General features: G+C 37.6%; 1 protein-coding gene across 6 annotated transcripts in view; it reads right to left on the reverse strand.

The window, feature by feature from the left end:
* The window catches only part of PCNX1 (pecanex 1), a 228,766-nt gene extending 208,684 nt beyond the window's left edge, over window positions 1–20,082 (reverse strand). For 3 of the 6 annotated variants that reach the window (XM_074290129.1, XM_074290131.1, XM_074290127.1), the window contains exon 1: window positions 19,823–19,993. In XM_074290129.1, coding sequence (XP_074146230.1) covers window positions 19,823–19,975 — 153 coding nt within the window. In that variant the 5' untranslated portion in view covers window positions 19,976–19,993. Of the gene's footprint in view, window positions 1–19,822 lie in introns of all 6 variants that reach the window. The other 3 variants (XM_074290130.1, XM_074290133.1, XM_074290132.1) reach the window with 3 other exon arrangements.
* Window positions 20,083–25,738: the final 5,656 nt, after the last annotated feature.

Below are 25,738 nucleotides of genomic sequence, written 5' to 3' on the forward strand. Positions count from 1 at the left end.
ACCTAATTATTAAAAATTATACTATTAAAATTATACAAAAAGATTACACATTTCTCACAGCTATGAGTAGGGAGTAAATTCTGAACCAAGTTAGATATAGGGTAATTACAAAAGATAAAAATATTTACTTTTAATTACATTAAGTTGAAAAACTTCTACAGAAACAAAATTTGTGCAACCAACAAAGGAAGCAGTCAAGAAGGGAAAATTAAAATCTTTTTATTATATACCTGATATCTTGATCTCCAACACAGAAAACTATGACATACATAGACAACAGGCAACAGGTGAGATCAAAAGTTATTAATAAATAGTAACTTTGGGCAAGTCATTTAACCCCATTGGATCTGTTACTTCACTTTAAAAATTAACGATCTGAACAGGAGATTCTGAGATCCTGAGTAGATTAAATGTGATTGAAACCAAACCTAATTCAAGAACAACTTAAACCTCAATTTGCTAAAAGAAAATGTAACCATTCTTACAAAAATTAGTCTTCTTCAAAATAACTATATTTTAATTTGTGGATACATTACAATATGTATAATTCATTATACTTACATATATAGTTTACAATTTATATAGAGAAGTTTCATCTTTGAAACAGTTTTGAAGCCTTGCTTTTATCACTACCCAGTGAGTCTTACAGAAAGATGAAAAGTGTAATTTAACAAAACTAAACAATAAATTAACCATGAATGACAGTGTATGTGATATTCCAGATCCATAGCTCCTTACTTTTACAATATAGGAAGGTAGGTGAATATTTTTATCTTTTAACTTTCTCAGCTACATGAAAAAAAATATTTTAACCTTCATTCTTTAAAATTTTGAATTCCAAATTTTCTTCCTCCTTTCCTTGCCTTCTTTGAGAAGTCAAGCATTTTGCTATAGAATATATATGCTCAGCCATACAAAACATATTTCCGTATTAACTATGTTTAAAAAGTATGCTTTGAATTGCAATAGGACTGTCAGCTTTCTCTGGCAATGAAAAGTATTTTTCATCTTAAGTCCTTCAGAATTATCTTAGAAAATTGTATTGGTAAGAAGTATGGCTAAGTTATTTATAGCTGATCATCATATAACACTGCTGTTACTATATATAATGGTCTCCTGGTTCTGCTCACTTTACTTTCCATCAGTTAATATAAACTTTCCAAGTTTTCCTGAAAAAGATTCTATTCGTCATGCAATTAAGTATTTTTGTAGACAAAGATTTTTTCTTTCATTTCTCTGGGTCAATATTGCTGGGTCAAAAAGCATGGTGAATTTTTTTTTTCAATGCTTGTCCAGGATCAAGTTTGAGCTTTATAATTATATAGTGTTAAGTTTCATTCTGTTGTGCTTTCCACTTGCATTATTATAGTCATTATATATAACTTTCCTAATTACATTCTGTTTCATTTTTATAAATTTTCCATTAAAATATAAATGCACTGCAAGATGGATTGTTTTCAAACTTTTTCAACCTGTATCCCTAGCAGCTTTCTAGCCTGGTGCCTGGTATACAGCAGACATTTGATAAAGTCTTACTGACTGAGTGATATTTCTCTTAATTCTTTCTGTTGTTTCTTACATTATAATGTATTCATACTCTCATATGACAATTTGCTTAATCACTCTCCAATTGACAGGCACTTTATTTCCAATTATTTGTTAACACAAAAAGTATCACTAAGAATATTTTGCTTTTATTTATTTATTTATTTATTTTTTTGAGGCTGGGGTTAAGTGACTTGCCCAGGGGTCACACAGCTAGGAAGTGTTAAGTGTCTGAGACCAGATTTGAACTCGGGTCCTCCTGAATTCAAGGCTGGTGCTCTATCCACTGTGCCATCTAGCTGCCCCAATATTTTGCTTTTAAACAGGACTTTTAGGAAGTTGTTAGGGAACTTAAAAACCCAAAAAATTTAATGTTTCTTTTCTAGATTAGGACATGTTAAGTTACTTTCTTAGCATCATTCTAAAGTGCACTAATTCACTATTGAATAGGGTTTTTAAAAAAGGCATATTCTCAGATAATTAAATGGATCTGTGATCTTACAATTAGAGTTGTTTCCAACACTGAAGGTTGCAATCAATTAATGACTACAAATGTCATCCATATGCTTCCAAAAGTTCACCAAAGAAGTGCCTGGAAATCATCTTCTTTCCCTTTCTCCTGACACAATAAAGGTATATACCAGTAGAGCATTTCAATCATCCATCATGTCCCAATATAGCCACATCACCAGCCCAGGTTGTCTTTTTGCCAAATAATTCTTTGAAGGCATTGTTTAGTTTAGTTCTTCAAAATTCCTCCCTAATTACAAAATGAAGCATGCTCAAACTCATCATGTGTCTTTTTTCTATTATCCTGTGTAATGCTCATCTTTAGTTTTTTTGGGAACCAATGGTCTTCCAAGTCTCACTACCATATAGAAACATCAGTAAAATATCTATATTGAAAAGAGAGGCCCTTCACATGTGCCAAAATGTTTGTGGCCAAGTCGTTTTGTGGTGGCAAGAAATTAAAAATGGAGTTGAAGAAGGGGTGAGGAAACTATGGTATGAGAATGTTTTTATTATTCTATAAGAAATAATGAACAAGTTGATTTCAGAAAAGCCAGGAAAAACTTACGCGAACTGATGATGAGTAAAGTGAGCAGAAGCAGATCATTGTACATAGTAACAGCAGGATTATGTGATGATCAACTATGATTTAAGATTTAACTCTCAATATATTAATCCAAGTCAATTCCAATAAATTTAGGATGAAAAATACCATCTGAATCCAGAAAGAATTATGGAGATTAAAAGCTAATCAAAGCAGACTATTTTCACCTTTTCTTTCTCATAGTTTTTCCTTTTTGTTCTGATTTTTCTTTTACAACATAACTAATCCGGAAACATGTTTAAAACTTATATCAGATTGCTTGCCATTTTGGGGAGAGAGGGAGAGAGAAAAAAAATTGGAACACAAAAATTTAACAGAAATGAATGTTTAAAACTATCTTTATATGTAATTGGAAAAAAAAATACTGTTGAGTCTGAAAAAAAGAAAAGAGAAGCTCCTGAGACTTTGAAAATCTGATGTGATCATGTTAATTGAAGCAGATACTTGTGAAGTCATTGGAAAGTGAAAAATCTTTAATGTGAAAAGATAATCTTGAGTATAAGGGAGATACCTCAAAGTCTATCAGAAAGTCAACAACCATGTCCTCCAAATTGGCAATTTAAACATTTTAACTAAAAGTTATTTTAGAATTTTTAAAAATTATTTTAACAACAATAACAAAAATATGCATTAATTTATCTTAACCAATTTATTTAAAAATCAGGTTTTGGTGGATTTTAGATACTGGTTAAGCTAGATTAACATGCAAATTTGTAAATATTATTAGGTAGTTAATCTATTCCTAACCTAGAAAAGAAACAATTAAGTTTTCTTTCATTTTCAATTCCCCAATTCCTAAGACTGAATTAGTAAAAGATGCTGCTATTAAAAATTGAATTATCACTTCAATTAGTCTAATATCAAAGTACTAAGATACCCTGACTAATAAGCTAATTGGTTTCAACAAAATACAAGTTGAAAATATGAAGTTAAAGCTGTTAAAAGCAGCAGCTAGCTCCATGAAAACAGTATATTGCCTTACATAGGATTTTCTAATACATTAATTATAACTTATTAATGAAGTTATTGGGAAATTTAGTATACCTGCACTTTAGTGATTTTAAAGATTTCAAGTGTAACTTTAAAATCTTGACAGCAAAAAACAAACAAAAATTGATCATTCTTATGTCTTTTATTGGTATCACTCTTACCACCAACTTTTCTTCTACAATTCTTTCAATCTAAGTGTTGAAAGTATTTCAATTTAAATACTCAAAATGTCAAAATATCAAGAATATGACCTAGAGATGACAAATTATAAAAATTATCTTTAAAATACTACATGATTGTAGTGGCCAGAAACTGGAAACTAAGTGGATGCCCATCAATTGGAGAATGGCTGAACAAATTGTGGTATATGAATGTTATGGAATATTATTGATCTGTAAGAAATGACCAACAGGATGATTTCAGAAAGGCCTGGAGAGACTTGTATGAACTGATGCTGAGTGAAATGAGCAGGACCAGGAGTTCATTGTATACTTCAACAACAATACTATATGATGATCAATTCTGATGGATGTGGCCCTCTTCAACAACGAGATGAACCAAATCAGTTCCAATAGAACAGTAATGAACTGAACCAGCTACACCCAGTGAAAGAACTCTGGGAGATGACTATGAACCACTACACAGAATTCCCAATCCCTCTATTTTTGCCCACCTGCATTTTTGATTTCCTTCACAGGCTAATTGTACACTATTTCAAAGCTCGATTCTTTCTGTACAGCAAAACAACTGTTTGGACATGTATACATATATTATATTTAATTTATACTTTAACATATTTACCATGTATTGGTCAACCTGCCATCTTGGGGGGGGGGTGGAAAGGAGGGGAAAAATTAGAACAAAAAATTTGGCAATTGTCAATGTTGTAAAATTACCCATGCATATATTTGGTAAATAAAAACTATTAAATAAAAATAAAATAAAATAAAATACTACATGAATTACTTAAACTCTATGCAATTAGAAGTTATAATATCCATTCCATAATGATGGCATCAGTAGTACAATTTTAATTTTAATTTAAGGGATTTTTTAAAAAGGATTTTAAAAATAAACTAACAATTTTGCAGATGGAAAAAGTGAAACCCAGAAGTACTAAATCACCACCTGAATGATTTGGTAGGAAGATTCAGAGCCATGTTTCTAAACTCAAGTCATGTGAGGCCAAATCCAGTATTCCTCTCTGCTGAACCACAAATTAATGAAGTTTTACTACTCTTATATATTATGATAATATAAAAATGTTTTCCAAAATATCAGAGCTATACAATTTCTGCTTTTTCTGCCATTCCAGTTCCACCTAATTTCTTTTAAATTTCATGTTCTAACACTACCTCTAATGAAGCCTTCCAAGACAAAATTTCTTTCTCCTTTCTCTAAAAATACTTTTTTCTCCCTTTTTAATATACTTTAAAATGTTTACTATAGTTAAATAACTGTATTATCTGCCTTCCCTCTTCACTTCCTTCCCAACCCCTACCCTGAACTACTCATATTCTGGAAAGCAAGTCTGTTGTTTTTCAGTCATGTCTGACACTGTGACCACTTTTTGGATTTATTTTGGCAAAGACCACTAAAGTGTTTACCATTTCCTTCTCCAGCTCATTTAATAGATGAGGAACTGAGACAAACAGGGTTAACAACTTGCCCAACATCACATAGCTGGTAAGTATCTTAAGGGCAGGATTTGAACTAAGGTTTTTCTGACTGTAGGCCAATGCATCCCTAGCTTGGAGAGCAAGGTACCACTTTTTAGTCATCATTAGCTCCTATAATGCCTTACAAAAGGTAAGCGCACACACATGTGCACACCTTTATATGAATCATCAAATAATTTGTTTTTAAGGCTTAAAGATGGAGGGGAACCTTAAAGAACAAATGGTTCACTTTCCTGTCACTTTTTACATATAAATAAACTGAGGCCCAAAGAAAAATGACTTTTCAAATCATCTAAAGCATAGTAACAGGGAGAAGATGTGAACACAATTCCTTTGGTTCCACCTCAAGCACACTTACCCTAATTTATATGCTTATAAATGTGTATTCAGTTCAGAACTATTTGAAACTACTATTGATGACTAATTACAATTTCAGTTTTTCCTTTTCTTGTCTGTAGAATCCTGGTTATTTTCAGGATCAATCTATGTTCAATTCAATAGGTATTTGGAAGGAGGCTGAAATCTGACCTGTAATTAATTGCACTGGTATAGAGAACTCCTTGGGAGGAAAATCTCACTACCAGTACAGATCAATATCTACTCTTCCACTCAAGACTTTCATAGAGCTGCAGCATTGAGGTAAAATGTCTTTGCATTTAGGGTCATACAGTATGATGCTCTAAACAATTACTTAGTAAGCATGTATTATATACAAGATACTATTGATAGAAGCTCTTTTGTAGGTAGCTAAAAACTGGAAACTAAAGTTTCTAACAGTTGGGAAATGGCTGAAAAAACTATGGTATATCTGTGCAAAAGATTATAACTTAATTAAGAATTAAATGGAATAATCTTCATGAAACTCTAAGATGGAAAAGAAAATGGCATATCACCCCAATATTTTTTATTTTATTTTTAAATATGTTTTTATTTTCAAAATGTATATATACAAAGATAGTTTTCAACATTAATCCTTGCAAAACCTTGTGTTCCAAATTTTTCTCTCTCCCTTCCCTAGATGGCAAGTAATCCAATATATGTTAAACATGTGCAATTCTTTTTAACATATTTCCACAATTATCATTCTGCACAAGAAAAAATCAGATCAAAAAGGGAAAAAATGAGAAATAAAATGCAAGCAAACACAAAAGAGCGAAAATACTATGTTGTGAACCACACTCAGTTCCCACAATCCTCTTTCTGGGTGTAGATGACTATCTCCAACACAAGTGCATTGGAACCGGCCTGAATCATTTCATTGTTGATGAGAGAGGCATGTCTATCAGTGATCATCGTATAATTTTCTTGTTGCCATGTACAATGTACTCCTGGTTCTATCACTTCACTTAGCAGCAGTTCATGTAAATCTTTCCAGGTCTTTCTGAATTCATCTTGCTGATCATTTCTTATAGAACCATTGTTCTTATGGAACAATAATAGTCCATTATGAATTTTTGAGGGGATGTGGGAAAGCTGGGACACTAATACATTGTTGGTGGAACTATAAATGGATCCAGCCATTCTGGAGAACAATTTGACTCCCAACAACAACACCCAAAGGGCTATCAGACCGTGCATTTTTGATCCAGCAGTGTTTCTATCAGGCTTATATCCCAAAGAGATCTTAAAAGAGGGAAAGGGACCCACATGTGCAAAAATGTTTGTGGCAGCCCTTTTGGTAGCGGCAAGAAACTGGAAACTGAGCGGATGCCCATCAGTTGGAAAATGGCTGAATAAGTTACAGCATATGAATGTTATGGAATATTATTGTTCTGAAAGAAATGATTAGCAGGATGATATGATGGTATACTTAGAGAACCCCAAAGACTCTACTAAAAAGCTATTAGAAATAATCCACACCTTTAGCAAAGTTGCAGGATACAAAATAAACCCATATAAATCATCAGCATTCTTATATGTCACTAACAAAATCCAATAGTTAGAGTTACAAAGAGAAATTCCATTTAAAGTAACTACCAATAGTATAAAATATTTAGGAATCTCTCTGCCAAGGGAAAATCAGAAACTATATGAGCAAAACTACAAAACACTTTCCACACAAATTAAGTCTGATTTAACCAATTGGAAACATATTAAATGCACTTGGATAGGGCGAGCAAATATAATAAAGATGACAATACTCCCTAAACTAATCTGTTTGTTTAGTGCTATACCAATCAGAATCCCAAAAAACTATTTTAATGATCTAGAAAAAATAACAAAGTTTATACGGAAAAACAAAAGGTCAAGAATTTCAAGGGAATTAATGAAAAAAAAAAAAAAATCAAATGAAGGTGGCCTAGCTGTACCAGATCCAAAATTATATTATAAGGTAGCGGTTACCAAAACCATTTGGTATTGGCTAAGAAATAGACTAGTTGATCAGTGGAATAGTTAGATCCAAAAGACAAAATAATCAATAACTTTAATAATCTAGTGTTTGACAAACCCAAGGACCCCAGGTTTGGGAATAAGAACTCAATGTTTGACAAAAATTGCTGGGAAAATTGGAAATCAATATGGCAGGAACTAGGCATTGACCCACACTTAACACTATACACCAAAATCACGTCAAAATGGGTTCATGACCTAGGCTTAAAGAATGAGATTATAAATAGAGGAACATAGGACAGTTTCTCTCTCAGACAAGGGGAAGAGGAATGAATTTATGTCCAAAGAAGAACTAGAGATCATTATTGATCACAAAGTAGAAAAGTTTGATTATATCAAACTGAAAAGTTTTTGTACAAACAAAACTAATGCAGACAAGATTAGAAGGGAAACAATAAACTGGGAAAACATTTTTACAGTCAAAGATTCCGATAAAGGCCTCATTTCCAAAATATATAGAGAATTGACTCTAATTTATAAGAAATCAAGCCATTCTCCAATTGATAAATGGTCAAAGGATATGAACAGACAATTCTCAGATGAAGAAATTGAAACTATTTCTAGCCATATGAAAAGATGCTCCAAGTCATTATTAATCAGAGAAATGCAAATTAAGTCAACTTTGAGATACCACTACACACCTGTCAGATTGGCTAGAATAATAGGAAAGATAATGCAGAATGTTGGAGGGGAGGTGGGAAAACAGGGACACTGATACATTGTTGGTGGAACTGTGAATACATCCAGCCATTCTGGAGAGCAATTTGGAACTATGCTCAAAAAGTTATCAAACTGTGCATACCCTTTGACCCAGCAGTGTTACTACTGGGCTTACATCCCAAAGAGATGTTAAAGGGAAAGGGACCTGTATGTGCAAGAATGTTTGTGGCAGCCCCTCTTTGTCGTGGCCAGAAACTGGAAACTAAGTGGGTGCCCATCAATTGAAGAATGGCTGAATAAATTGTGGTATATGAATGTTATGGAATATTATTGATCTGTAAGAAATGACCAACAGGATGATTTCAGAAAGGCCTAGAGAGACTTACATGAACTGATGCTGAGTGAAATGAGCAGGACCAGGAGATCATTATATACTTCAACAACAATACTATGTGATGATCAATTCTGATGGATGTGGCCCTCTTCAACAACGAGATGAACCAAATCAGTTCCAATAGAACAGTAAAGAACTGAACCAGCTATACCCAGTGAAAGAACTCTGGGAGATGACTATGAACCACTACATAGAATTCCCAACCCCTCTATTTTTGTCCGCCTGCATTTTGGATTTCCTTCACAGGCTAATTATACACTATTTCAAAGTCCGATTCTTTTTGTACAGCAAAATAACTGTTTGGAGATGTATACATATATTGTATTTAATTTATACTTTAATATATTTACCATGTATTGGTCAACCTGCCATGGGGGGGGGGGGGTGGAAAGGAGGGGAAAAATTAGAATAAAAGGTTTGGCAATTGTCAATGTTGTAAAATTACCCATGCATATATGTGGTAAATAAAAAAGAAAGAAAGGAAGGAAAGGAAGGAAAGGAAGGAAAGGAAGGAAAGGAAGGAAAGGAAAGAAAGGAAAAAAAGGAAGGAAAGGAAGGAAAGAAAGGAAAGGAAGGAAAGGAAGGAAAGGAAGGAAAGGAAAGAAAGGAAAGAAAGGAAAGAAAGGAAAGGAAGAAAGAAAAGAAATGATCAGCAGGATGATTTCAGTGAGGTTTGGAGAGACTTACATGAACCCATACTGAATGAAGTGAGCAGAACCAGGAGATCATTATACAAGGCAACAATGAGACTATATGATTACCAATTCTGATGAACGTGGCTCTCTTAAACAATGAGATGATTCAGATCAGTTCTAATGATCTTGTGATAGAGAGAGCTATCTACACCCAGAGAGAGGGCTGTGGGAACTGAGTGTGGATCACAATAAAGCATTTGTTTTAATTTCTTTGACTGAAAATTGTTCATATCTTTTGACCATTTATCAATTGGAGAATGGCTTGAAATTATATAAATTTGAGTCACTTCTCTATATGTTTTAGAAATGAGGCTTTTATCAGAACCCTTGGATGTAAAAAAAATTTCCCCATTTTTCTCCTTCCCTTCTAATTGTCTGCATGGGTTCTGTTTATACAAAACCTTTTTAATTTAATATAATCAAAATCATCCATTTTGCATTTCATAATGTTCTCTAGTTCTTCGTTAGCCATAAAATTTGTTCCTTCTCCAAAGATATGAGAGGTAGACTATTCTATATTCTTCTAATTTGCTTATAGAATCACTCTTTATGTGATATATATCTATATCTATATATATATATCTCTATATGTAGATATATATATATAACTATAATAAGAAGTTAAGTGTTGGTCAATGCTATAGTATTTTCCAATGTTCCCAGCAATTTTTGTCAAATAGTGAATTCTTATCCCAGAAGCTGGAGTCTTTGGGTTGATCAAATATTAGATTACTATAGTCCTTGACTATTGTATTTTGTCAACCTAACTTATTTTCACTGATCAATAACTCTATTTTTTAAGCAGTTCCAAATGGTTTTGATGATTGCTGCTTTATAATATAGTTTTAGGTCTGATAACAACTAGGCCATCTTCATTTGCATTGTTTTTCATTAATTCCCTTGAAATTCTTGACCTTTTATTCTTCCAGATGAACTTTATTATTTTTTTCTAGTTCTGTAATTTCTTGGCATTTTGAATGGTATGGCACTGAATAAGTAGATTAATTTACATAAGATTGAGATTTTTATTGTATTTGCTTGACCTAACTATGAGCACTTGATATTCTTCCAATTGTTTAGATCTGACTTTGTATGGAAAGTGTTCACTCGAGTATTTTTGCCAAGAAAACCCCAAATGGTATCATGAAGAGTAGGACACAATTGAAATGCCTGAACAACAAAGAGGTAGGTAGTAGATCTCCCTCCATTGGTCTGCCTAAAGAGGTAATTAGATCTTCAAGCAAAAACTAAAGACTTGTCTGGCATGTTGTAGAGGAAATATTTACTACTTGTCAACTACAACAACTTGTGATTCTGAACACAGATCATTAATGTCTAACAGGAAAAAAATAAGAAAACTATTAAAATGGCTAAAATGAAAAGCAGAATGTACATTAGAATGTACATTAGAAGTGTACAAAGTGCTATGAAAATTAAATGAGAAGTGCTTCTTAATTTTCAATAAATCAGAAAATACAAATTTCACTGAAAAATTATCTCAAACTGGTTACTCTTTACCTCTCCTCTTTCAAAATAGCAACAAAATCTTTTACTACATAACAAAAATCTTAAACAATTTATGTAAATCCCTAAATCTTCTTGTCTTGAATAAGCCTCTTTACTAAAAAGAAAAATTACAACAGTGAATAATTACATAATTTTTATTTATTCCAGGTTTCTAACATTTTTACATCAGAAACTGTCTAATCTCTACTATTTGACCAATGTTGTAAAACTTTTCCATTTCAGACTCAGTATAACCAAAACTTACCTTCTTCATTCAACTCTCATCTTTTTCTTACCTTTCCTATTTTGGTTAATTTAATCTCTCTGAACCTAGTTCCCAAATCTCTTTGCTCCAGAGGAAAGGGTGAGGGGCAGTACTGAGCTACAACATTGGATTACAGATTTATAGATGGAAAGGATCTTGGAACCCACTGAGACAAACTCATTTTACAGAAGAAACTCTCTTAAGATCACTTCTGGCTCTAAAATTGCATTATCTTCCCAGGCATCCAGTCTCAAAATCTCAAGTTCATCTTTGATTTCCCCTTTTTCTTCCCACTCTTTCCCCTTCCTGCCCACATCAATTATTTATTTGTTAAGCCTTAGCCTCCCTACCTCCTCATTCTTTTTGTAGATGTCCTTTTTCTATTCCCATTCCAATCACTGAATTCAGACCCTCATTACCTCATGCTAGAACAGTCTACTTCATAAAACTAGTTTCTCTACTTGCAGACTATACTAGCCCTCACTCCCACCTCTTTAAAATAAACTTTATACTATAGCCTTCCTCTGAAGGTTACAAAACTATTACTTCCCTGATAGGAACTTTAAGAGCTAACTACCAAATAGAAATAATCATTTCCCAATTAATAAATGGTCAAAGAATATGAACAATAAGTTTTCAAAGGATGGAAAAGGACCGTGTGAAAAATCTCCCAAATCACCAATAATTAGAAAAAGTGAAAATTAAAGCAACTCTGAGGCTGCTCTCACATCAGGTTGGAAAAGTTGACAAGAAAAAGTGATGGAGCTAGAGTAAAATCTGCACATTGATAAACTACTAGCTATGAATTAATCCAACATTCCTTAAAGCAATAGCTATTCAGCGAGAACTTGCTAAACCTTTTTCAGGGCACATCCACCTTTGGTGTCTACCTGTCATCCAACTCTCATCTGTGGCTTCAATAAGCTGCAATGGCCCCGGTCTTGTAAATCCCTCTCATCAGATAGGCTAAACTAAGATTTAGGGGAAGTTTAGGGGAACCAACAGTTCCCAATGAGTTGGAGGGAATGTCTATCCCAAGCATGTGAAAAATCTTACACCACAGCCCAAAGTCCCATAGTCCTCCCCCCCAAACAATGAATAAATGAGAACAATTTGTACCAATGGCCATGAAGACACCTGAAGAACTATGGAGTGCTTCAGCTTGGTTGGACTTTGAAGATTCACTATTTCCTGGGCTATTGCTAGTCATCCTGACCTAGGCTTTGATTGCTCTATAAGACAAAAGTGAGACTGAATACTTTGTGTAACTCTGCCTCATTTAAATCACAAACAAGTTATTCCAAGATACCACTGGTCCTTTTCAAAAACAAAGGGCTAAACAACAAAGTAATTTGAAACATATCCGAAAGTCATTAAACTGTTTATCTTTTGATGTAGCCACCTCATGGACTCTGCTTATATCCAAGAGAGAACAAAAAAAGGGGGAAAAAATCTATTTGTACAAAAATACTTATAGCTGATCTTTTGGTGGTGACAAAAAAGTTAGAAATTTAATTAGAAACTAAGGAGGTACCCACCAACTAAGGAATGGATGAACAAATTACATTATACAAATGTAATAAAATAGTTATATAGTAAGAAAATTGTTAACAGCTAGTATTTATGTAGTGGGTTAAGGTTTGCAAAGTATTTAGTCATCTTATTGGATCCTCACAACCTCCATTTTTACATATAAGTATGTATAAATACATACATACTTGAGGCTAAGAAAGGTTAAGAAATTTGGCCAGGGTCACAAAGCAAATGTCCTGAATCAGGATCTGAATTCAGGTCTTCCTGACTCAAAGTCCAAAGGGACTTTTCAAAACACACATACACACATACACACACACACACACACACACACACACACACACACACACCCTGAAAATTATGAGTTTTTGCAGAATAAATTGAGCAGAGCCAGAAGAATAATTTATAAAATAATACCACAAAGAAAAGCAAACGGACTTAGGAAACATGATCAATGAAATGGTCAGAGGATAGGAACAGACAATTTTTGAGCTTGAAGAAATTAAAACCATTTCTAATCATATGAAAAAATGTTCTATGTCACTATTGATCAGAGAAATGCAAATTAAGACAACTCTGAGGTACCACTACATTTTAAGTGCCACTCTCCCACTCAGCTACAGTTAATCCTGGTTCCTAGGCCTAATCAGAGAAATTCTGATAAATATAATATCAATCTTATCTCTGTTTTAAGGTCCTCAGAAGTCCTCTGGCTGCTATCTCATGTGGATGCAGTTTGAACACAGCAGAGCACTGGAGAGTTTTGGCAGCTTAGACTTTATTCACATGGTTTACACCTCACTCTATGACCTCCTGCACTATCTTGGTATCGCTCCCCAGGGTCAAGCTCCAGGTAGAAAAGGTGGAAAAGAGAAGAGGTCAAGTCCCTCCTCCTCTGAGCTTATTATATAGGGTCTATGGGGTCACAAGCACAAGCCAATAGATGATAGAGATTACATCCCATTCTTGACACAATTTCAGAGTGATTAGTAATCTGGCCATGGCTGAAGGTCCCACCCACGAAGGAAGTCCCTAAGTACTCAACTCCAATCACATCCAGGGACCTTGAGACCATTGGCCTACTACATCCCAATTGCACTTGCCTAACCTCTCTAATGGACCCTTACAATTACACACCTCTCAGATTGGCTAAAATGACAGAAAAAGATGATAAATGTTGGGGGGGGGGGTATGTTGGGAAAACTGGGACACCAATACATTATTGATGGAGTTGTAAACTGATCCAGCCATTATGGAGTACAATTTGGAACTGTGTCCAAAAGGCTATAAAATGTGCCCTTTGGGGGCAGCTAGGTGGCGCAGTGGATAGAGCACCAGCCCTGAAGTCAGGAGGACCCAGGTTCAAATCTGGTCTCAGACACTTAACACTTCCTAGCTGGGTGACCCTTAACTCCAACCTCAGGAAAAAAAAAAAAGTACCCTTTGATCCAGTAGTGTTTCTCCTGGACCTACACATCCCAAGGAGATCATAAAAATGGGAAAAGGACCCACGTGTGCAAAAATGCTTGTGGCAGTTCTCTTTGTAGTGACAAGGAACTGAAAACTGAATTGATATCTATCAACTAGTAATATATGAATGTTGTGTAATATTATTCTATCAGGAACAATCAGCAGGATGATTTCAGAAAGGTCTAAAGAAACTTACATAAACTGATACTATGTGAAATGAATAGAACCAAGAGAACATGGAACACAGCAACAAGATTATGTGAGGATCAATTCTGATGGACTTGGCTCTTTTCCACAACGAGATGATTCAGGCCAGTTCCAATAAACTTGTGATAAAGAGAGCCAACTGCCATCGAGAGACTATAGGGCTGAATGTGGATCACAACACAGTATTTTCACCTTTTTTGTTGTTTTCTTGATTTTTTTTCTCCCATTTTTTTTTCCTTTTTAATCTGATTTTTCTTGGGCAGAATGATAAATGTAGAAATAAATATGTTTAGAATTGCACACATTTAGCCTACATTGGATTACTTGCTTGTTTAGGGGAGGCAGGGAGAAAAATTTGGAATACAAAGTTTTGCAAGTATGAAGGTTGAAAACTATCTTTGCATATATTTTGAAAAATAAAAAGCTATTAGAATAAAAATGAATATTGAAAACTTTCTTTACATGTATCTGGAAAATAAAATACTACTGAAAATACCAAGGGAAAAAAACCAAACACCATGATCAATGAAAACAAAAAGCCATGCTTTCCTGAGCTCTGCTCAATTTATTCAATGGTAATATGCTATCTATCTCCTGACAAAAAAGCAATGGACACAAAATGCAGAATAAGAATTTTTTTTTAACATGGCCAACAGGAATCAGTTTTGCTAGTCTATGCATATTTGTTACAATGGTTTTTCGGTTCTTTTTTTTAAAGCAATGGATGCATGTAGGAGGGAGAGAAAATAAATGTCTTGTTTGACAATTTTTAAATAATTTTTAAAAATAAAGATGAAATTCCTTAGCCTTGCTTTTACTCTTCACAACCTACCTTTCTAGTCATATGTCCTATATATTTTCCTATACTGAATCCAAACTGGCCTTTTCACTATGCTTTCCTAATCTTCTTGTATCTTATTTTCTATTCCTGGACTTCTCTCCCCTTCAGTTTTTCCTTCTCAGTTTCTTTTGCTGGATCATATCCCCTAACTCTGAGGGTATCCTAAGGTTCTATCTTGTCCTTGCACTACATCCTTTTCTCCCTCTATACTATCTCTTGGTAACATCATCAACTATAATCTTAGCTAAATGGGAATGGAGAAAAAGGCAAGGAAATGAATACTGAAATTGAAATTAAAGGCACAGCTTTTAGTGTTTATTCTACAGAATTCTCTGAAAATCATAAAAAATGTGTGTCCTGCCATGGATTTGTACCACAAATATAATATCATCTCTATAGCAGATCAATCCATGCTGTTCTAATTTCTCCATTGGGGTCCAGCATTACTTATAAGTTATTTCAAAATAGATATTCTGTAGGCATCTCAAATTCAATATGTCAAAATCAGAATTATCTTTTTTTCTCCCCTAAAGTTCACCCATTACCAAAATTTCCTTTCTGCTGAGGGTAGCATCATCTTCCAAGTTACTCAAATTAACAACCTGGATATAATACTCCACTCTTCACACTTAGCCCATTTAATCAATCAGTTACCAAATCTTGATTGTTCCTACATTTCTCACAACTTTTTTTTAACTTACACAACAGCCACCCTAGCTCAGACTCTCATCACTTGTCACATGAAATGGACTGTCATAATAGTCTCCTGTCTGGTCTCCCTGAATCAATTATTTTCCACTCTAATATATTTTCTTCACAGCTGCTGAATAAACTTTTCTAAAGTACAGATCAACCCAACTTGCCCCCTTCTCAATAAACCATAATCTCTATTCCGTGAAGCCTAATCTACCTTTTCAACTTTCCAATTACACAATATACTCTTTCACATGCTGCAGTTCAGTCAAACTAGCCATCTTATATCTGCCTCTTATAATTCCCAGTTTTCTTCAAAATTCACTTAAACCATCACTTTCTACATAGAGCTTGTGAACTTCTAATGCCTTCCTCAAAATATCATCATGTAGCTATTTTCTATCAACTTACATGTTTCTCCAGGTTAGACCATAAACTCCTTAAAAGTAGTGATTACTTCACTTTTGTGTTGGTATTCCCAGGGCCTAGATACAGATCTGCCTTATACTTCATATTTCAACCAACCAGTCAACATTTTTTGAGTACCTACTCCATGCCAGGCACTATGCTAAGTGCTAAGGATACAGAAAGACAAAAGAAGTTCCTGCCCTAAGAAACTCACAATCTAAGAAGGCAGTAAATTTAATGAAGATCTCCAGCTCTTCATGTAATTACATTTTCCAGGAAGCTTTCTTTGCATCTTAGTCAGAAGTCATTTTACATCTTTTGCTCAAGTATGTTCTAGATTGTATTATTTTATTAATCTCCTCTATTGATTTTAAGTTGGTTTAAAGTCAAGATCTACTTCAAAATTGGTTTGCCTGTTGTTTCCTCTATTAGGATGTGAGCTCCCTAAGAATAGGAACTGTCTTTGCCTTTCTTGTATCCCCATCCTTAGCACAGTCTAGCACATGTGATATCAATCTTTGTTAACTGCCCTTCAGCACCCAGCACAGTGCCTTGATTGCATCCTCTAAAAAATAAAAAAAGTTAGCACATTTCCTAACTTTTTCAAAGGAAAATTCTCTAGAATAAACTTCAAAAGGTATGCCCTTAACTTCAACTCAGTAGACAATTCTCATTTTACAGAAATTCCCATCATACAAATGCAGCTTACGAAAAGAATTTGAAACTCCTTTTTAAAAAAAACAACTCTATGTTAACTTTACTGTTCACTTTCTATTCCTTCCCCTCTTCTTGCACCTGCTCCTCTGCTTGGTGCTCCACAACCTCCCAAACCCCAACAACAACAACAAAAAAAAAAACCTTAAAAAAAAAATAAACTCCAAAGGAAAGCAGAAGGGAAGAGATCTTCACAGATGCTACTGCATCTGTTCATGGGGCTTGACAGGAGACCTCCTGAATAGAGAAAAGAGACCTTTGCCCTACTCTGCCCACTTGCCTAGTGTATCCAATCCCATGAGTCTGTCTGTCTTCACTCAGGTACTGCATGTTTGTGCTCACCAACCCCCACTGTTAACAAGTCTCACTGCTCTCCTGCCTGGGCCCATGTGGCTGCCCCTTCCCTCCCAAATCTTCTTCTGGGTTCTGATCTTGCAGGTTCCCTCGATTCACAAGCAGGAAGCCTCTTTCCTTCCTGACTCTCTTCTCCACAATACAGGCAAACTGGCATTATGTGAAAATACGTGAATCATTTTATGTGGGTCTGAGGACCAGTCCACTTACATAAAGCAAGATTTGTCACTGACCCAGTCCAGGTAAGTAAAGAACTGTCTGTATTCTTTCCCTCCCTTTTCTAATCTCATTTAACAAAGTTTGTTAATTAGGCCAATGGACTTTTCCTCAGTAATGACAATGCCTGGGAGTAGTTAATTTATGGAAGAAATTCATTAATCCCCATATATGACTCAAATAGTTGTTTTCAATTTAGGATTTCTCTGGACATATCAGAAAAAGCTCAGCAACTCCCTGCACGAATCTTAAAGTGAACTGTCATGCCCTGTTAGAAATATTTATAAGGTCACAATTAGAAAGATAGCAACTACAGCTCTTTGCCCAGATTAATTTTTTTTTTCCTTATTGCTTAATATTAAGGCTGGACACTGGAGAATATACAAACAGCAATGAAGTACCAGTGGAATCCAAGTTAACAAATGGTTAAAAGTATGTAATTGTACATACAATAAGTCTACAATGTAAAATAACAAGCAAAAAGTCCTTGAAAAACAGTTTTTTAATAAATTATAATGAAAATGACATTTTTCACCTCAAACTTCCACCCAATACAGTCACGAAATTAAAAAAAAAAAAAAAAGCTTCAATATAGTAAAAACCAATGGAGAATCTCCTTTTTACCTGAAATTTATGTAAAAAAAATTATCACTTTTCTAAGAACAGAACTAAACTCTCTGGGAAAAAAAAAACAGCCAACCATAAGGTCAAACTTAAAACGATAGCAAAATATACCTTTATCCCTTCCTGGAGTCAGTACTTTTTACAGATTCTGCTTTAATCTTTTAGCTTTTCTTTAATTCCACAAAAAATTACCAATTTAGAGAAACTATAGTTTCAGCAAAACACCTTCAGAACAAAGTTAGCATTCCACAGAGTACTGTTCTCTCCTCCCTTGCAGTTATGAGGCTACACATATTTTTAAAGTATCATCTCTTTCCCCACAGTCTAACTAACGCCCCACCTTAATCTGAGGGGGTCACGATATCTCCAAGAGTTGTCAATGATAATGTCAAGGATAACACAATTTTAAAACTGGAACTTGAGGAAGTTGATTAAAGATAAATTCTGCAACAGGCAGTACTTTCCTCTTCCAGTGGGCAAAAAGGGCCTAGAAACAACCCAACCAATCTCCTCAAACGCCGTCCTAATTAATGATCCTCCTCAGGGTAGACTAGTAAATACAAGAGTCCGGGGAGGCCAGGGAAAGGGCGTGATTTTTAAGGAGACCATAAAGCGCCAGATTTTAATCCACAACCTTTAAAAAGAGCAAATACAGCACGTGGACCCAAGGATTTACAGAAATGTTTTAAACCCCGGAGTGTGCTCTTCTCAGTACTTGGGACCGGTTAATGGGGGGGAGGGGAAGCGGATAAGTAGATTCTTTTCACACAGAACAGGCCAAAGAGGTGTCCCGAGTCCCCGAGGGAGTAAGCCCAATCTGGAAGCTCGGCGCCGCGGGGAGAAAAAAAGGGGGGCCGGTGCTCGCTTATGGAAGATGGCAGGATCTGGGCCCGCTCGTTCTGCCTGGCCTCGGGGGGTGCCCGGCTGGTGGGCCCAGCTCCGAGGAGAGCGTGCCCACCGGCAGAGAGGGGGAGCCGGCCCGCTCCTCATTCCCCTCCGGCTCACCCAATTCCATGGGCAGACTGAGAGAGGAACCCGGAGCGGCCGCGCCAGGGAGGGGAGGCGTGGGAGAGCGGGATGAGGAGCCAGCCAGCAGGGGATGGGCGGCGAGGCTGGCGGGGGATGGAGGGGGCACGGGGCCGGAGAGGCGGTGGTCTCCCTAAGGAAGAAGAGGCTTCCACGGAAGGGGAAAGAGAACGTAAACGGGAGCGACAGGGGATGTCACCCCAAATGGAGAAGCAGTGATTGGAGGGCTGCCCTACATAGGAAAGGGCAGCAATGGAGAGAGGGGCTTAACGGGGAAGAAGGGGCAGAGGCGGCCGGCAAAGCAGGCGTTCTCCCGGGGGGAAGGGGCCGGGCGAGGAGACCGGGGGTGGCCGGCGATGGGGAGGAAGGCGGGGGTCCTCCCGGGGAAGGAGGAGCGCTGATGGCGGGGTCAGCGCCCCCGCCCCCACGCCGGGATGCCCCCGAGCTATGGCTAGGCGGTCACTTGCACACGCGCACTCACACTCACTCGCACTCACCATGTAGAGGGTGAAGGGCAGGCCGAGCAGGAATAGCCACAGGTAGAGGTGCAGCGCGTTCACGAAGGTGCCTTGGTGCGGGTCGTAGTACCAGCCGCCACTGAGCGCGGCCCACACCCCCTGCCGGAGGATTTGCAGTGTCTGGGACCCCATCCCCGCCCGCCCGCGCCCCGAGCCCGCGCCCGCGCCTGCCGCGGCCCCCGTCTATCCCCCTTCGGAGCGCGGGGAGATGGGACCGGCGCCGCCGCGGCTGAGGCTGCTACTAGTGCCGGAGGAGGAGGAAGAGGAGGAGGAGGAGCCCGGTCTGCGGAGGGCCGCCGCAGCCGCCATCTTGTCCCCTAACACCCCGAGCGGGGCCCCCGCCGCCTCCACCACCACCGGCCAGCCGCCAGAGCCCCCGGGCCCCGCCCGCCGCCACGACCGCGACCCGATCCCCGCTAGTCAGTCTTCTGCACGCTCACTCTCGGCTAGGGGGAGAGGGAGGCCCAGCTCGAGAGAGCCGCACCCCCTCCGGCTCCGCCCCCTCCTTCCTTCAGCCCCCTCCTCCTCCAGGCTCCCCTCCTTCTAGCCCCCTCCCCTCCGCGCAGGCGCTCTCTGCCGCCCTCTCTCGCCCTCGCAAAGAAGCGCTTGGCGAGGAAAGCGGGGACCAGGCTGGGGCCGTCCACAGCTGTTCCGGCGTGGGGTTAAGGAGCTTTAAAAGTCACATTTAAAGTGCCAGCGATTGGGCCTTCTTTCTAGCTTCCAAACTGGAGGCCTTGCGCCTCCTGGCTCCGACAAAAAGGCAGCGCGTCTTCCCTTCGCTGCGCCCCTCTACACGTACTGTGTCTCCCAAAAATTAACTTAGCGGCGGTGACAGACTGGTGCCATCACAGGCCTGGGGAATGAGGGGGCTTATGAAAGGAGTGCCCCCTTCGCTCACAGTCCGAGAGCAAGAGATAACTCTCTGCAAAAGCTACGGTCCCTCCGGCGAGAAAAAGGGCCGGATTCTCCTGGGTGATGGGGCTTACTCGTGCCAAGCCGGACAAAGGCAGAAGTTACCGCGGGAAGGAGAGCAGGGGGGAGATTCAGTATTTCTTTGGCTTCTGGCAGATCACTTGACAACATTGCTGGAAAAAACGAATGATGGATGGAGAATAAAAAAACTGCGATTTGAATCTCGGCTTTGCTGTGCCTTGGGCTCGTCACTCATTCCTTTGGGCCTGAGTGTTCTCTGTAAAGTGAAATCCAAGTGTGGATCTCTAAAGGCCCTTCTAGTTCTAAACACTATAAAAGTCTCGTTTACCATCAGTCACGTTAAAAAAGGTTATTTCCACTTAGGCACCGTCAGATTGTCAGCGCCAGAAATAAATGTGGCTTAACGAGGGGAAATAACATTTTAAGAGATGACTTGCCATTCACTGTGTGCATCCAAAGTACCACTGATGAGAGTCTCTTGAGAACAGAGACTGCTTGCTTCCCTGCTTTCAGTCTCAACTAGAGTAAAATATTGTGTTCCTAGTAAGGAATTAATAATTTTTTTCATTCATTCATAATTTGTACTTACAAAATCATAATATATTCCTAAATTCTATTCTAAAGTTCAGTTTTATCCTAATCCCAAATGACATTGGTTCATTGTGCTGCTGTTTCTCTGGCTCTTAAAATAGAAGTCCTATTTAGTGCAGCATAATATTCCCAAAATATCTGGTCTCAGTTGAAACAAAATAAAATAAGGATAAAGTTTATATCCCCAGTTGATGAGATAAAGTAAAACATGATTAAAAATACTCACTATTCTGAACGGAATCGCCTTCAAATGAAGAAGAAAGAACTGAAGTGGCTATCAGGCTGGTGAGCACCAAATGCAGCAGAAATCAGAAGCTGAGGTTGATCCCAAAAAAAGCTTATCTACTTGGACTGTGAGTTGGAAGATTATGCTTACAAAAAAAATAAAATAGAAGATATTTTTAAAACACTAAAGAAATCATCATAATAGACAGTTTGAATATCATCTAACCCATGTCTAAGTATGTCATTTTTTGGACAGTAGAAATACATTCTTCAACAAACAGCCTAGTTTGACTATGACAGAAGAAAATCTACAGGGCAATTTTGTTTCTTCCATAGCTTCAACCATCAGAAGTAATGTTTTGTTTTCTTATGATCTTAAGGTCATTTTGGTCCAATAAGATCTCCTGAAGTTGGAGGTAGATTTTGGGGGGGAATTGTCATTTGTCTTAAGCCGAAATGTTCTTATCTGTAAAATGGAAAAACAGCACATACCTCGTAGGGTTGTTTTTTGAATGAGTTGAGACAACATATGTAAACCATTCTAAAAATCTGAAAGCACTATCTAGATTAGTAGAGGTAAGATTAGGAAGCACCTGGGTGATTCATGGATAGTGCATTGAGCTTGTAGTAAAGAAGTTCTTAGTTAAAATCCTGCCTCAAATGGAAACATCTACTTTTTCCCTTTTCATCTTTTATCTATAAGGTCTACTTATCAAAGGAGATTGCCCTTTTTGAATTTGTCAATATCAAAGAGGATTGCCCCCTTTGGTTTCTGTCAAGTATCATCCATTTTTCCATTTTTCCATTTTGTCTCCCCTCATAACTCCCAAGAAATCCTTGATCAAATGTTTGTCCTTGGTCTAAAAGAGAGATGGCTAAATGATCATCCTTTTTAATAACCTGGCCTTGTTAATAAAATTATTAAATTGCCCCTCCCCCTCAAATAAAATAAAATCCTGCCTCAAATATTTACTAGTAATGTGACTGGGCAAATCACCTAAACCCTCTTGACTCAGTTTCCTTTATGGCAAACTAGGAATAATAATAGTACCTATCTCTCAGGATTATTTTGAGTATAAAATGGAAAAAAAAAAAAACCAACTTGTAAAATGTTTTGCAAGTCAAAGCATTATATACATGCTAGCCATTGGTAGAAGTGTGATGGTGGATTTTAAAACATTATGTTGACTTGATTATATAGATTAAAAAGTAGTATTAAATCTTAAAAAGATGAGTTGCCATCTTCAATATAAAAAACAAGCAATTGTAAAGATTCATGTAAAATTGTAAAAAATTCATGTGTGTGGGATCACTAATGAAAAGCTAGTAAGGATCTCAGAGATCATATAGTTTAATTTCCATTACTCTACAGATGGTACCTAACCCCTAGAAAGGAAAAGTGCCTTGCCAAATGTCAGACAGATAGGTAGGAAGTGGCCTAGCCAAGCAAGATTCCATCCCCAAGACTGACACCAAATCCTTATTCCATTGAACCATCACATACCAAAGGAGGAAGGAAATCCATTTGTCTCTGGATGTTGTGAATAAGCTCATTGCAATAAAACACCAAGAAGAATGCGCAACTTGAATATCACCTAGATCTCTAAGGAAAAAACAAAGGAGCAACTAAAAATTTGCTCCTGGACAGGATGAATGTGTTTGATAAGGATGTTTAATTAATGAACACAGGGAGTTAGTAATTGAAGGAATTCAATGAAAAGGGTATCCAACAAAGGAAGCTCGAGAACAAATACATTAAACTTCTTTAGAATCTTTCATCTGAAGCTTTTAAAGTGCTTCATGGAGTCTGACACAACTGAATTCCTTTTTAAAAACAGGAAATCTAAGGCACTGCAATATTAAGTGGTTGCAAAATAAAACAGAAATATGTGAGATGAGTGGTAATTAAAAAAAAAAAGCAGTGCTCTTTCTTCTGACTTTAGCTGGGTCACCTTCCTTTTAGACACCAATTTTTTTTTTAGAGCAGGATAAAAGGTAAGAAATTTAATTTGCTTAAGTGTTATTCTCTCAGCCATGCATAGAAGTCATTAGTAATGTGCCACACTTAGCAAGTCAGTCAACAGCCATGACATATTGCCTATCTACATTTGTGCTTCTGTCAGTTAATCCTATTCACTTATGAAATAGTTCACAGGCCCTTGGGGCACTGTCAGCGCTGACAGCAGATGTGCTCATGCTCAAATGGAACACTATGAGGCTGCAAAAACCTCCTTCCACAAACCCACTAAAGAAGAGAGATGTTTAAACTGACAAGTTATGACTCAGGCCTATGCTAGGATGATTTTGATCATATGCTCCTACTGGTTGAGTTTCAAAATGGGGGCTTCAATTTTGCTCCAGAGCCTCCAAGCTGGAGACCACACCAGAGACCCAGCCTAAGAAGTGTTAACCCCTTCATCTCTGGAACTTCCACCCTGGGGCCTCCCTATCTTGATCAGAGAGAGCCTTTCCTGTTCTGTGACTTCAGTAAGACCCCCATCCGAGCTTCATACTTAGCTATATGTCCGAAGTATGGACCAAAGTATGGTACAAGAGGACCGTGACTTTAAGGAAGTGACACCATGATGTGCAAGTGAATTAGATTTAAGGGAGGGAGGCTGTGCAAGGTCACATCTGGATCTAGTGGCAGGATATTGCTCAAGATGACTGAAGATGGGCAGTCATCCAACCACGGTAACATACTTGGTTACCGTGACACCTGCCACCCTCCTCCAGTTGTGGAACTAGGCTGAAACAGACTCGGACAGAGTTCTTGGAAGGACAGTGTCAATCTATTCTCAGTGGTCATGGTCCTGGTAACTTCCCGAACCCAAGCGTCTCTCCCTTTCCTCCACTTCCCAAATGACTTGTATGCCTCTATTAGAACATGAGCTCCTTTAGGGCAAAGGCTGTCTTTGCTTTTGTATTTGTATCCTTTTTGCTTAGGATCAAGCTAGTCATATGGTATGTGTTTAATAAGTGTTTCTTCACATTCATTCATTCGATAGCACTAGGTTGACCCTAGGCATAGTTCAGAGAAACTTGACTTTAAATTAAATCTGAATCTCTTTGGAGCTTAGAAAATGCAGAAAAGGAAAGTATGAGAAATCTCTCTTTTGTTTGCCCTTACAGGCTAACTGCCTTTAGTGGAAGATAGGGAAGAGCAGAAAACTTATCTCAGCTGTTTTTTTCTCAGTCTTTGGGCTTCTTCCCTCTCAGGTTGCCTAATGAAACATTCTCAGTTCTGTTCTGTTAAACATAATTCTGTTTGCTGTTGTCACATATCTATATGATAGCGCATGGAGTCATTGTCCTGTCACTCCCTTCTGAGAATGGAATGGCGGAATTGGTGTTAGAGAGCCTGGGTTCAAGTCCTGATTCTGCTGTTTGCAAAAACTATGATTTTAGAAAGAAAACAGCTAGGTGGTACCATCATGGACAGAGTGATGGAAGACTCATCTTCTTGAGTTCAACTCTGACCTCAGACACTTCCTAGCTGTGTGACCCTGGCAAGTCACTTCACCTCAGTTTCCTCATCAGTCAAATGAACTGCAGAAGGAAATGGCAAACCACTCCAATATCTTAGCCAAGAAAACCCCAAATGGGGTCACATGACCCTTCCCAGATCTAGGTACTTATCACAATACTTGGCACATAGTGAGTATTTCCCCCCCCCCCTGAGGCTAGGCTTAAATGACTTGCCCAGGGTCACACAGCTAGAAAGTGTTAAGTATCTGGGACCAGATTTGAACTGGGGTCCTCCTGAATTCAAGGCTGGTGCTCTATCCACTGCGCCCCCTAACTGTCCCCATAGTGAGTATTTAATATATAATTTTTTCCTTCCTTCTGATGAAAGAAATTTTTCTTCCTAAATAGATAACATTAATTTTCTTTTCTCATTGTAGACAAGTTCTGGCTTTCGTCATGTTAGGACTCTGGCAGGAAAGGTGTTCATTGTTAGTCTATAACAATGAATTCTCCCAAATGAAAACTATACTTAATTGATAGGAGTCAATAGAATTTGCTGCTTTCAAAGGGCTCCCTTAAGATGTTTGGAATGACTTCTCTTAGGACATCCTAGGCCTAGAGATTAAACAGCATTGTTTAATATGGCCATGCAACTGAATGACCATCTGGAGGATAGAT

Source organism: Sminthopsis crassicaudata, chromosome 2 (assembly GCF_048593235.1).
Source record: "Sminthopsis crassicaudata isolate SCR6 chromosome 2, ASM4859323v1, whole genome shotgun sequence".
NCBI classification, from domain to species: Eukaryota; Metazoa; Chordata; class Mammalia; order Dasyuromorphia; family Dasyuridae; genus Sminthopsis; species Sminthopsis crassicaudata.